We start from the raw sequence: 14,996 nt of genomic DNA, 5'->3' as shown, positions 1-14,996 counted from the left end.
ACTGACTCTTAAAGTTGTACCTTTGAAAAATCAACTTTTGGGCTTGCAGTTACTATGATTGTGGGCCTCCTCTTAGATCTCATCTTATCGTGGGCCTTGTGGCCTTGTGAAGTTAATGACTCTTATGATGATTGGTATGGATCATTTTTTCTCCATATGTCAAACGGGTCGGTCAAGTCAATTTAGAGTCGGGTAATTCTATATTCGTGCTACCTGTATTTATTAAATGGATCATTTTTTGATTTTGGGTTGGAAAATATATGCCTACGTACTTTTCTCCCTTTTCTTTTAAGTTTTTACGATACGTAACATTAAATTTGATATTAATCATATTACTTCCTTCGTTTCAAGTTATGTGCAAAAAACCTTGTTGCACGTTTTCCAAGACAAAACTTGTTAATGGTTGATTAACAAAGTAAAGGGTGTGTGATCAAGGGTAGGAGAGAGAAAGAGTGGATAATTAATTAAGCCACCACTACCAACTGTCATCCTCTCCCCGACACCACCCACCAGCAGCAACATCCACCCCAGTCAACCACCAGTACACCACCAACACCTCCCTATCCCCAACACCACTCCTCCACCAACCACATCCGCCCACGTCGTACCTCGAAACCATCACCACTACCACCCCATCCCATAACCACCATCTCACCACCACCATGATCCAAAACCCTACCATAACCACCCAAAACCCACCCCAGACAACTCACACCAACACCGCAACCCGTAACCCAGTCACCACCGCCAAGATCCGATACCCCAACCCACCCAATTCGCAGCCACAACCAAGATCTGAAACCCCTCCATAACCACCGAAAACCAACCTCAATTAACTCGCAGCCACAACAAAACCTAATCAATTTCTAGGGTTTCAATTTCGAGGATGATCGGCGGCTATAACAAGGGGTAAAGGAGCCGGCGACGACTTTGACAAGGGAAAGGAAGCTTAGTGACTCTATCGGTGGTGGTTTTTAGAGAAGAGAGAAGAAAGAGAAGCAATGTTTGGGGTCGGTGTGGCTGGTCGGAAGTTTTTTGGGAATTTCAGGGCAGTAGCGATGGAGTGGGAGTTTGGGGTTGGGGTGGCCGGCTGGGTGGGGGATTTCGGCCTGGAGGTGGGCTGGGGTCGTGGCAGTGAGAGAAGAGAGTGAAAAGTAGTGGTGGTTGTGGTTATGGTGGTGGTGGTGGTGGAGGCTAAGAAGGAGGTGAGAGAAAACTTGGTGATGATGGTGGTGGATGTGGTTGTGAGGGAGGAGAGAGGAGAAAGATTGAGATTAGGGATTAAATCATAAATGAATTAATTTAGTTTAATATGTTAATAACATATAATCTTATTCATTTAATATGTGTTATTGAATTTAAGGGTATATTGGTCATTTTACACAAAAATATTTACTACTAATGGAAATCTTTGTTGCACATAATGTGTAACTTTCGTTTTTGAAAACTGTTGCACATAATATGAAACGGAGGAGATATACGATATCATTAGAAGTTTATGCGGTGTTTTACCTTACAAAGTAGGTATGGCCATATGTGGCATTTATGTAATTAGTAATTGGGTAATAAGAGGATAAAAAAATACTACTATTAAATTGTGAAATACTACTATTTTCGGACATATATAAAAGACAATTAAAGGTCCAAATAAACCTTTGCTCCACCATTATCGTTCTTACATACTTTCACTTTGCCTTATAATTAGGGGAATTATCTCTACTCTAACCCCACAGGATATACTAATATACTTGTATATAAGAATTTATCAACATTTATGTGACTAGAATCACTACATTGGTGTATTTGAAGATGAAGTTAACTAGGTTTTAGTGGTATCAATTTTAGCACGTAGCATTTGTCTAATATGCAAACACAAAGTTGAATTTTGGCCACTTCCTAAACTTTCCTATCCTAGAAAGTATTTTTTGTAAAGTCCAAAATTGGCTGCTCCAAAATATCCACGTCAACTTCTTTGTATTCTTTTCCATCACCACTCAATAGACAAATTTATTACTCCGTATAAGAAGATGAGATTGAACTCATTGAAGCTTACGTAGCAATGCAATTAATGTTAAATTCACGGGCCATGCAAAAGATCGAGAAAGGATAACCAGTAGTATCATTTTCCTTTGAATATACTTCCCAAACACCTTCGTCTCTTAAAGAGTGCTCCATTTCCAATTTTCGATTTAATAAGAGTTATATTGAGTGAATAGCTAAATTTGTTTCTCAATTAATTTAGGGCAATAGATAAAGTAGCAGGAATAATTGTAAAAATCATGCTAATTAAAATAAAAACGGAACAATCTTGTAATAATCATCGCCCTAATATATATAGTAATGGGGGCAATATAATCTTTAGGGAACGCAGGGAGTATGCATAATGTATTATATATATAATATATACTTCGTATATGTTACATATTTGGTGTATTGTCACATTAAATGCATGAAAGCAAACAGAAGTAGTAAGACCTAGCTTAATAAGGACCGCTTGTGATGATACCTTAGAGCCTTATTTTGCTAGGTGGCTAAAATTAGTTCCAAGTTGGCATATCATGCATCACTCATTCTTTCTATAAATCCATGCATGTATACTACACTTCATCGCTTACAGTCTTCCATATACTACTCTTCCCCTTACCTCTCAACCATAAACCTCAATATTAATCCCAAATATGGATATTTGGTCATGGATATGTGACCTACCTAGTTCTCCCGAATGGAGCAATTCAAACTCGCAACTCTTTTACAACCTTGCTTCTTCTAGTAACACCACTAGAGAAAACTCAACTCGATCAATACAACTAAAAGCTGAACGTTCATCCGAGTTGAAAACTGAAGTATGGATAACATTTTCTATATGTATCCAAGGATTTGATCCTAACGAGTCGTCGTCTCATAAGACACTATGGTTGTCCGACCCTTGTTCCCTTTCCTCTAATAAGCCTTTTCTACCTCTTGTGCTCCAACTTGTCCAAGAAACAATAAATCGTGCACCTATAACTTTTCATGATCACACCCACCATGGATCCCAATTTGTTAAGGTAAAACTTTACCCAATTGCAAGGATCCTTGAGACGTATACACCTGAATCTTTTTCGTGTTTTTTCAATCTATTGTTATTCACGCGCTTATTTTGGCTATGTGCGTGTGATGCTCCTACCGAAGTTGGATCTTTCTACTTCCATTCTTTATTGGGTCCAAACCTCGAGTTATTGTCACGTGTTAATCGCGTGCCAGTGTTGAAGGGGTTCATGGGTGTTGTTGGTGCCGATGTTGAGATGTGCATCTCACGCGCCTTTGGATATATGCTAGCAAAGTGGTTGATTACAAGAGAGATGCGCGTGGGATTGACATCGTTACTACCTTTGCCTTCAAACCTTGGGCTTACTTATGCTTCGGAAGCTTGTGGTCTTTGGTTGTTGAAAGGCTACTTGCCAATATGGGGGATGAAGCGTACGTGCTCAAATGATGGGAAAGAAGGATTCCTTTTTGTTGGGGCTAAGGAATCGGCACTAAGGTATGCTCTAGCACATCAGCAGCTAGAGGCTCATATTCAGCTTGAATATGCGGTTAGATTCTTTGAAGGCCATATCCAAGTTAGCGCACGTGTCGATAACATACGAGTCCACGTGGTAAAACTAGGGTTTAATAAAAATGAAGACGGTAACGAGGTGGAATTTCGTGAAGAATTGTATTTCCCTTCAAGAATTGAATTTTGGGTTGGACCGGAGGTTGGGTCCGACTATGTAACAAGTTTGAGTTTGGGAAAATCAACCGTTAATTCAGAAAGAGAAATTGAGACACAGAAATTAGTGAAAGGTAGTTTTGGTAAAATGAAGAATCCTAAGGTGAAAACTATGTCAAGGACCTCAACAAAGATGAAGATGAAGAATTGGAGATGCGACCAAGATGTAGAGGGAAACGCTGCAATATTTGATGCAATTTTTTATGACAACACAAATGGAATCGAAGTTTATAGCACAAAGTTAAATGGTGGTGCATGTATCAATAACAAGCCTAAGGACGATTTAGGGAAAAGGTATTCAAGAGTAAATAGGCCTTTTATGAAATCTGGTGGCCTTGTTTTCACTGGAAATGAGTATGGAGAAGAGGTTAAGTGGAGATTGAACAAAGAAATGGAGGGTAGTGTGTTGAAGTGGGGAATTGGGTGCAAAATTTGGCTGACTTATTGGCCAAGTGATGTTGAGAGTTCTTATTATGAAACTAGGTGCATAGAATGGAGTGATGAGGTTGACTTGCCACTAATTCCTACGAGTAGTAATTAGATTGTATACAAGTATATGATTAATAATGCCATGTAGAAGTAATCCATGTATTATATAGTTATATGTCATCTTAGTAACCGAATGAATGTATGATAAATAATTGTAATTGTATTTAATTATAGCTTAATTTGATGTATGGTTTAGAGGTACTAAGCATTGCTACACGCCTATTTTATCTCGTTATTTTTACATGATTTATATTCTTTTAAGACAATTTTTATTTTTTAATTTTTTTAATTTAACCTTTAGGTTTATATGGGCTAAACATTTGGTCATAAGCCATGTCAAACGAAAATATAATATGCTTAAAAAGTTAAAATGAAAAGAAATATTTTATGTAAGTGGTTTCCTATATAATGAACTTTGCATTGTGATATACGGTCAATTTTTATTACTAAACTATATATCCTTCCTACTTAAATAAAAAGGCTAAAAAGTTAAGAGGAAAAAAAAATAATTTTCATCTATAATTTCATTTTCTTTTTAGTTGATACAAATATACAATTAAAGAACATTCATCTTGTATTGAGGACAATTAGAATTAGGGTACCTAATCTTATACTCCATAATTACATATTTATTACTTGAGGAATAACTTTATGTAAAGCAATTGTTACTCAATAAATTTAACTCTTAATTTGACTATATTTTCCAATTCAATTCAAGGTCTCATTTTAAGATATTTAAGTTGGATCTATTTTGACAAGGATCAGATCTCAAAATGGAAGAACGAGTTCTTTTGCTGTCCCAAGGTACATTAACATTTGGTTGAATGGATAAGATATAGTACATAATGAAACACACAAAGTAGATGGACTCAAATGTGGTATATTCTTCAAAGTTTACTTAAAATTGAGGTTAAGGGCCGGGTAGTCTAAGGCTATGGTGTAAGTTCATCACTTCGGTGTACATTTTAACCTTATTGTAATCCGTTTTAAATTTCTTGTAATTCAATGTTATTCGAAAAGATGATTCAAGGTATTTATCTAATTTCTTTTACTACCCCTGTTTCGAATTATTTACAACGATTTGACATAAAGTGTGAGTAAAATATGTCAAATTGTTGCAAATAATTCGAAACACAAGTAATATTATTTAAAAAGAAATAGTAATTATTTATCCATACCATATGTCAACCATTAACAATGTTTGATATTTTTTTTTTTGTTTTTTTCTTCACACAACATAAATGGTACTCAAAGTCATGGACCATATGGTTCCCTCAAAGACAATGATTATAAATCAAACTAAAACATTTTCATTGTGACTTGAAAATATAAACAGCCTAGTGGCCACACCATGAAGAAGTAATCAAGTAACTCCTACTATTATGATATGGCCAGCCACATTTAAAAATTTGTGAAATATAAAACGATGAAATTGGTCAAGTTATAAAGATTGGTCAAATTATTCTACCGTATTAGCACACAGTTTATCTTCCTCAAAATTTCCAAACGAAATTCAATTTAACTCAAAGAGACAGATTATCATTAATCAACCAAGCTAGGGTTTCTCAGTACTTGAAAACATTAATTATCTCCTTGCTCAAATTTAATCAAATTCAACCATTTTTTTTTTTTTTTGACGGGAATCAAATTCAACCTAATATGCACTATTTCCCCCAATTTTGGCCTGAAATCGATCAAATTCAAGCGACATTGTTGTAATATCAATTTTCAATGCTTTCTGGGAATGCTCAACTTCGATGTTGCTCTTCATTTCCGCTTTTCGGACCAAAATTTCGTCTTCTCTCGCCATTTTTAATGCCCAGGTTAGTCGATACAGAGAATTTTCTCTCTCCAAATTCCTCGTTTCCCCTTAATTTGTTAAGCAAAATTACAAAAAATGTAATAAAAATCGATTAAATATTTTGTTTTTATTTGATTATTTGTTTGCAAGCTTGGATTAATTTAATATGACATTAAAAATTGAAGTTTTTCATGCATATATAACTAATTCAATTATTTAATTTGCATAAATTTGCATGTTTTTTTTCTTCCTTTTTTTTTTTTTTAATTTTTTTTAATTCAATTGCACTGTAACGAAGAATTTTAATGCAACATTTGGGAATGATTTGTGAAATTTGTTGCTAAAATTCTCCACATTGTCGTTGATTTGTGAAAGAACCTTGATGTACGTGAATTGTTTGCAGTATTGCTCCAGTAGTGAGCTTAATTAATATGTGTTTGAATTGAGCTAGTTTTTGTATAAATTTGTAATTGTGAATAGAAGCGGTCAAATCTATCCTAGTTCACCTAATTAATCTTATTGTACACTGCTTGCTATGATTGTGTTTGTGTGGTTTTGATTGGAGTGTCGCAATGCAATATACCTTGACTTAAGTTGTGTCCGTTTGCTGAGAATGTTTTCGTGATGATGATCCAGCGAGTATTTTATTGGAAAACGTGGTTATGAATTGTGGAGGGGGCACATGATAGAGTTATGGTTGTTGAGGGATAAGTCATTGGTTTATAATTTAGATCAGTAGTTTCAAATCTCTTCCTTTATTGGGTGTTTTTGATTTGATTTAGAATTTCAACATTTCCAAGTGCCCTCCCACTGCACAAGAACACACTTGCTTGGCTTTGCGACAATATGCCTTCATATAGAGTTCCTTGTGAAAAGTAGAAACAACTGAAAGGGAAGGTGAATATAGCTGATTTCCTGACGTATATGTTTGGTTTTTTTTTTTTATATTGAATTGCTGGATTTTATTTGTTTGCAATTGCTTGCTTGGTGGAAGTTAAGAGGTGGCAAAGGAACCGAGTACAAGAGTAGCAATTGATTGTAGTAAGCTTAGCTGACAATCTCTTCAGATGGTATATTTCATTTGTAGAGACAGTGGGAATGTCTTGAAGTCTAGTATGCTAGGCTATGTTGACTTAGATCTGGCTCTTGATATGGACGATCTTGAGTTACTTTTGGCAGTGACAAAAAAGGGTAAAGCCTTGGTGTTGTTTCTGGATGCCCTTTATAATCTATTCTCGAAAATAACATATGAATGGTTGCTTTGCTGCTTCTACCTCTGTAATTGCATCAAACTTATTCATAGTGTCATCTTCTTTTAATAGTCTAGGCCCTCCATTTCCTGGTCGTGATTCAGATCCTTGCTTGAGTCATAGTGATTATTCAGAGATATGGAAGCTGGTATTGGTACAGTGGTGGGTGACTGGTTGAATTAGGGGTGAAGAAAATGGCATGGTGCTTCTCCCAAAGGTAATCCAAGACAACTTATGACACCAAATATGAAGATGGTGAGGGACAGTTTCTGCCATTGACGTGCTGAGTTGAGTCATTAGGCTGGGTCTAGCACTCTATCCATGTAATGTCATGGCGATTTGCGGTCTGATGGTTGTTCAAGCAGTCGTAACATTCTGAATAATAATTGCTGCTGTTACACAAGGATAAATTTCATAGTGCTCAAAATTGCTGTCTAGAGTATATGTAAGATAAATGAACCAGCAACTATTAGTCTATAACCCATTCTATGCCTCCCCTCCTCGCTCCCTAAAAAACCCCATTTTCGAAGGGAAGAAGGAAAAGACCAAGTTTGCTGTGTATTATGTTTCCTGACTTTCCTCACAATTTGGCATCTGACTTCCTGTACTATGCAGAGGTATCATACTGTTCTTATCTATTACTACCTCCATTTTTGTTAGTTGACACGTTTTGACTTTGTGCACTATTCACATAACTTACTTTAACTTTGTTTTGTGATTTAGTGATAGATAAAAACATAGTCATGTGGGGTCTTGTTAGCTTCGTTTCAACATCTAGTTTCCAAATATCAAAATTTTATATTTTTTGCTAATATGTAATTAAAGATATTTACATTTGAAAGTATGCATTGGCAAATGTGTCTATATGAAATGTGTCAACTAATAAAAAACAGAGGAAGTATAAAGAATAAGATTCAAGATTTTTACTGCAACTATCCTTCCCATATTTTCTCTTTCTGTTTTCTTAATTTTCCTTCTTCTAGATTTTACTGTCATCTCTAGTTTTTGTTGTAAGCTGAATTTTCTGATTGACACTGGTACAGGATCATCAAGGAGGTTGGCTTTCCAAGTACTCTGCCACTGCGGTGGTTGGAGTTGCAGTTGCAACTTTTCTATGGAGGCATGCCTGGATAAGGTACAAGGTTTTCATCACAGCCTGTATTTTGTTGCTTTGACAATATTTATCACTGATACATATTTGGATCTGCGTAAGACTTTTAAGATAAATACCCTCACTTAGTATAAATTACTTTGAATTAAGGGTTATAATTTGACTTTTAGCTTCACTTATCAAACTTTTAAATTCAGAGGAGCTCTAAATTCATTTATAAGCTTCACTCACATTAAAATTATTTTTGAGGAACTTGTATGTGGTTTGATTTGAGATGCCTTTATCTCCTGCAAATAAAGAAGAAAGTTATTCCAAGCTAACGCTACCAAAGTAAAAATTCCAAATGCGTGCAGCACCTAAGTTAAATATGTGAAGCACCTAAGTCAAACATGTGCATTGGCATGAATGATTATGCTGCCTTATGCTCGCATTGGAGTGTATTTTTTGATGCAAATGACTTTATATAATTATATTTCAACTTATTAATATTGTAGGTAATGAAATAATAGTATTAGATCACCTAAGCTTTGGCAAGCCAATTAATCCTTCAAACCCCATTTTCAAGCGCCAACTTGTCTGCAATATATTAGGATGGACTTTAATGATTGAATTATTGTAACATAAAAGCATATAGACCAGCAACATGCAATTAACACACAGTTGAAGGAGTATTTCCATTTTATTGATCACAACAACACCACAGCAGAAAATTACCCCTTCAAACTTTTACCACAATCCTCAAATCACATACATGATGGAAATGTCTCAAAGTTTGGCATTGCCAAAGCTTAGGTGATCTAATACTGTAATTTATTACCTATAATATTAATTAGTTGAAATATAATTATATAAAGTCATTTGCATAAAAAAAAGTCTTATTTATAAAATTAATTAGTTGTGTATATATATTTGATTTCATATTTATATTAATAGCATATATAACCTGTGCGATGCACCTAAGAGGGTCCGTATGTACCTGTTCAGAAAAAATAAATAAACATGAAGCCGCCTGTTGGAGTTTTGCTGCTTACATTTTATTGCCACGTAAAACATCATGTGTCTAGCACTCATTAAGAAATTAAACTGCCTGTTTTGTCTTGCTCATTTTTCCAAGTGTAAATGCCACCAGATGAGATCAACCAGCTGCTATACTTATCTAAGAAGCTACATTTCTCACTAATCAACTCCAACCTCAGAAGCAATCCAAAATCTTGCTAAGAAGACCCATGAAACACTTAGTAGAGCTGTTCCCCAATAACCTTGTTATGAAGCTTTGGAAAGTAGACGTCATTTACTGACAAACACATTATTTAACGATAGGAAAAAATGCTTTTCCTTGTGCTATCCACATTGAAACTAATTTGACCGTCTTCACAATACCTCGTGTCTGCTAAATCACATATCAGCAAGATTTGGCATGTTACTGAGACAAATTCTCCAGAAAAGGGGAATGCGACTTAATTATAAAAACATATATTTTTTTAAAAAAAATAGTGGACGTTATCTTATTTTTCGGGATCATTTGGATGTATTATTAGTTGACTTGTTAGCACTTCATTTCATTTTGATTCTGGTTTCCAAATGTTGTTTCATGATCTCACAGATGGACAAAACATCGCAGGATCCAAGATTTGCATGACATCAGTACCTCTGAGGGTGCAAGTCCGACTAGTGAAAATTCCGAGCTGCACTGTTGCTGTGGGCTTCCAGCCAAATTGAGGATGTCAAAAACTTTGAGAAATCCCTATAGATTATTCTATAACTGCCCCAAGAATGTATTTCATCATGTATGTGCTCTATATCTCAACCTTAAGTGTTCAATTCTTTTCAAGAAGTTTATTCGACTCATAATCATAGCCTTTCTTTTTGACTTTATTGCAGCAATGTGAATATTTTCATTGGTCTGATGAGTTATCAGCTAGTATAGAAAGAAGTAGAACAGAAATTAGTTTTCTTCGGAATGAGTGTATTCGGCTGCATAAGAGAATAGCATATGTTCAGTCTCGGCGAGAAAATGAAAGAGCTTTGTGGGAGGTAGAAAGGTCAGAGCTAAGATCAGAGGTAGCTTCAGTTCAAGCAGAGCTAGATGATATAAATAGTAGAGTTCAACCCTTGTACGAGTTAGATAATATGCCTCCTGTAGATGAATCGTATGCCATGAATGTGGAGAATGATGGAGCAATAGATATAGAAATTATATAGAAAAGGAGGAGAGCTCAACATACTTGATCATCTTAGTGTTCTGCTTTGATCATCCAAGTACCCGAAACTGCTTCTGCCATCGACCCTCTGATTTTTGCAGAAAAATGTATTTGTAGTCTGAGTCTTTTAGCAAAGGGAAGCGTTTTATCTTAAGGAGGGGTTCTGCAGTTTCATGTAAATAGCGCTAATTTGCTTCACTTGTAAAAAATCTTCACAATAGGTATTACATAGATTTAATTTAATCTACTAATCTACATGGGCAGTCAATCTGCCATGTTTGTGTATTGCTTTATCACATTTATTTGAATCAGATGTTCGTTACTTGATGTTAAGTTTGTGTGTTAGAGTTGCTCACCTAGTCACCTTGCACGACTTTATAAAATTTTGTAATTGCATTTTACCTCTGGTAAGAAATCTAGCAATTATGTTTAAAAATTGTAAAACTTTCTTACAAAAAAGTTCAAGAATCGTAATTTATAATTTTTTTTTTTTTTTTTTGAATTACATACTTCAACTTATCAAGCACAAATTAATATTGAAATATAGTCCGAAATTATTAAATTTATAATTATGTATATAAGTGAGTCTTGTTGGTACTACAATTATTTTTAAAAAAGTTTTTAATTGTACTTATAAAGACAATTCTCTGTTCCTAATCTTCCTATGATATTGCAACATCTAATCCTTGTCTATTTTAAGTGAAAAATCGTTAAGATATTTTGTACTAATTTAGTAATTTCATGTAGGGATGTCAATGGGGCGGGTCGAACCGGATGTTGGCTTTTCCATCCCCATCCCCACCCCGACGGGTACAATTCCAAAACCATCCCCGCCCCACCCCCACTTGGATATCCACCTCCACCTAATTCCCACCCAAGACCCGCCTAATCCCCGCTTCACATATACAGTACACAATCCTACATAATTAATATAGAATACAATTTTATTTTTTTTTAAAAATGTCAATATTACACATATTTTTGTTTATAATATAAATGTATTACAAAGTATTATATTTACTCTTTTATTTTACATAATTTTTTTATAAAATAGTATAAAAGTATATAATTTTATTTTTAAAATTAAATAGATGTGGGTATGGGGCGGGTACGAAGTGGGGCGGGGCGGGTATGAAGTGGGGCGGGGCTAGGATGGGGCGAGTACAACCTAAAATCCACCCCCGCCCCATCACCCATGGCGGGTATGGTTTTCATCCCCATCCTCGCCCCACCACCCGCCAAACCGAGACCCATCCCCGTCCAAATGGACTTGGTTTACATTAATTTTTTGTGAACCATTAATATTAGAGTTACTTATGTTTAAATGTTATTATTTAAACATAAAGGTTATACTTAAAAAAAAATCACTATGTTAAAATAAATGTTATTATGTTACTCCATGGCACTTATTTTTTCTGATCTCATTTGAAATCAGTAAAAATAAGGTGAACTAAACATGACCTTAGTATATGACTGTAGATCTTGAATGAATTGATTGTATTTAATATGGTGCTTCGAGAATTAAGCAAAGACAAAAGAATGAGGAGAATTGTTGTCCACATGCTACAAAATCAAACAATTGAAGAAGCTCACATGCGTGAGATCTGCTTGTAAAGATACGTCAAAGTTCGTTTTGGCCAAGTTATAATAGAGAATTCTTTGTAGGGCAGTGAATGTTAAGTAGTTAGTGGTTATGTAATTATAGAAAACAGCTCATGTTAGTAAATATTAATCAATCGTGTTGATATAATATCAAATCTCACTCGTATTCATAGTTTCATACAGCTTGCTCAAGCAATATATATGATCTAATCGATTTCAGGGATATTTCCTCTAATACTCTTACGGATTAGTAACTGTTAGTACGTATCCATGTAAGGTTATGTGACGCATACATGACATATGTTTGATGCGAGTAATGTATAGCATGCACAAACGCGTAATGGTAGCTTAGCTTGAGTGTTTTGGTTTCGCGGAAACTACTCAAACTTTGGACAATTAAACATGGTTGACATAAGAACACAACGTCACATTCTAAGTTTCTAACATAGTAATATCGATCAATTGGAGGTCCAGCTAATACATTGTTGTGCCGGTGGTCAGCTTCTTTAATTTCATAGTACTTGTAACTTCATTTTAAGTTCTAATAATCTTCAAAGGACCTACTTAGTTTTGATTGAATGAAGGAGCCCTAATAGATAAGGAACATAATATTATAACGTAAATAGCAATCAGATAAGAAACATAGTATTACAATCAATTAAAGTAAGTAGGGTCTATATATATTTTTGATGCTTATTTTTTCTTTGTAAGTACAGTTGATCTACTACTACTAGCTTGCAAGTAGCATCGTAATTTGATTACATCTGTATATAAAGGATTATGTTATAAAGGGTAAATGATATAGACGGAATATGACTTTGTAAACTTTAAAAATACAAAATGAATACCCAATCAATTACACCAATGACTACTATTTGCTTGGTAATATTTGTTTTTTTTTTTATAAAAAATATACTGTAATTCATATCAACTCTAGGAAAAAATTATAATTCAGTCCAAATTGATACCATTTTCATCTCTCAAAACAAACATTAATTTGACATTCACGTTTTTATTTGTTAATATACACTTCAACAATTAATAACTTGTATACAAAGTACTCGTACTTCATAGTTTATGATTAATCAAATGACAATTATCTATGCAAGTTTGATTTCCTTGTTGATGTAATAACTTAAAATAATTAGATACTCCCTGATAAAAGATCTCGTAAGTCTTAAGTAATGGAGAAAGAGTCAAATTTAAATTAGAAATGCATTGCTTTTGCCAAAAAGTGAGGGTCGGGAAAGAAATCAGAGTATCAGACATAAAGCAAAACATTTTGCCTCTTCCTTTGTGCCTCGTCTCTCTTATCGGTATTCCTTCTGTCTCTATTTATTTGCTCTATTTTTCATATGTGAATGTTCTTTAAAGATTGTTCCATGTCTTAAATGTCTATAGGGACCACTATTTTTACTCTCACAAAAACCCACTTTATGCCCCACCACTTTTCTCTCTCATCAATTTACTCAACCAAAACTTAATAAACTAAAAAATGGACATGGGACAAACAATTAAGAATGGAGGGAGTATCTATTAAGGAAACAACAGAACTAAATTAGACCCAAAATACAATAAAACCGGATTATTCGATATTATTTGACTCTTAGTTTTTATTTTACAAAACTTTATTGACTTAATATATGAATGATTAGTGAATATGAAATAACGGTATATTGATAGGACTCTAATGGATTTGATAATTTTGAGTTCGTTCTACTTATAAGCTCCAAAGAGATATTGTAGGTAATATTAAGACCTTGTTCACTTCACCTTAAAAAAAAATAATATTCAGTAAAAATAAGTTCAGTTCAGTTCAGTAAAATTAATTTCAGTTCAGCAAAAATAATTTCAGTTCAGTAAAATTAATTTCACTTCAGTAAAAATAATTTAAGTTCAGCAAAAATAATTTCAATTCAGTAAAAATAATTTCAGTTCAATAAAAATAAGGTGAAGTGAACGGAGCCTAATAGCACTCGTCTATATATTGAGTATGAGGTAGTGTTTTCTCTCAGTCTTTTTTCGATGTGAAACAATATATAGGTATGGGTCCAATCATTATTCAAAAGTTTTCAAAAATTGTACATGAATACATAATAGATTTATCTATTATCCAGGAGATAAAATAAAGAACTTTACTTTTGTATAATACTCCATATGTGATAATGATAATGTTTGAAGCTTAAGAAATTATTGTTCACAAAGGCACTTTTAAATTTTAATATTGCAAGGAGGATACATTACAAAGTGTCCTAATCCTTGCAAATTGGAAGATAATCATTTGCTTAAAAAGGATCAATTTTCTAGGTAAAAAATAATATTTATGGAAAGCAATCAATCTATATGCAACAATTTACAAGTAAGGAAGATATGATACAAAGATAAGATATGACACTTAGCCAAATTACAACTAAGCAAGCATTATCTTACTGTCCTTAATCAAAGAAATCTCTATCTTTAAATGTATATATTTCTTGTCTCTCTTTCAACCAAATGCATTTTCTTCTTTCGCTTTATTAAGAATTGTATTGAATGTGTAGATAAAAATAAAATGAGATAAATCTCTTACGATAAATCAAAAAATGAAAATAAAACAATTGTTAAGAGACAGATAGAGTAAAAATGAGACAATCGTTAAGAGACGAGATAGAGTAAAAACAGCCCGTACAGTCAAAAGCTAACCCCAATCTCTCATCACAAGCACCAACCAATACAGCAATAAGCAACAGCCAGAGGGCCATAGTCCCATGCACTGTCGGTTTCTGAACAATAATAAATACCCCTCATTTTT

General features: G+C 34.1%; 2 protein-coding genes across 5 annotated transcripts; both read left to right on the top strand.

Moving 5' to 3' along the window:
- The first annotated feature begins 2,632 nt into the window (after nucleotides 1-2,632).
- LOC145588216 (uncharacterized) lies at nucleotides 2,633-4,475 on the top strand. Its single transcript, XM_081644865.1, has one exon. It carries the CDS (start codon nucleotides 2,679-2,681, stop codon nucleotides 4,290-4,292), a length of 1,614 nt encoding a protein of 537 aa, XP_081500991.1. The 5' UTR covers nucleotides 2,633-2,678; the 3' UTR covers nucleotides 4,293-4,475.
- A 1,155-nt stretch (nucleotides 4,476-5,630) lies between these two features.
- Nucleotides 5,631-10,896, top strand: LOC145588215 (uncharacterized). Of its 4 annotated transcripts, XM_081644861.1 has the most exons (5): nucleotides 5,634-6,063; nucleotides 6,824-7,908; nucleotides 8,335-8,426; nucleotides 10,006-10,189; nucleotides 10,284-10,896. In XM_081644861.1, exons 2-5 carry the CDS (start codon nucleotides 7,855-7,857, stop codon nucleotides 10,602-10,604), a joined length of 651 nt encoding a protein of 216 aa, XP_081500987.1. In that variant the 5' UTR covers nucleotides 5,634-6,063; nucleotides 6,824-7,854; the 3' UTR covers nucleotides 10,605-10,896. The 4 variants fall into 4 exon arrangements, with proteins under 4 accessions (XP_081500989.1, XP_081500988.1, XP_081500987.1 ...); XM_081644863.1 differs by having other exon boundaries at nucleotides 5,631-7,908; nucleotides 10,024-10,189; XM_081644862.1 differs by lacking the exon at nucleotides 6,824-7,908 and having other exon boundaries at nucleotides 5,633-6,063; nucleotides 10,024-10,189.
- Nucleotides 10,897-14,996: the final 4,100 nt, after the last annotated feature.

The sequence above is a fragment of the Chenopodium album genome, chromosome 17 (assembly GCF_948465745.1).
Source record: "Chenopodium album chromosome 17, dcCheAlbu1.1, whole genome shotgun sequence".
Classification (NCBI taxonomy): Eukaryota; Viridiplantae; Streptophyta; class Magnoliopsida; order Caryophyllales; family Amaranthaceae; genus Chenopodium; species Chenopodium album.
Note: the sequence above shows the minus strand (reverse complement) of the source record. Positions and strands in the feature narration are given on the sequence as shown.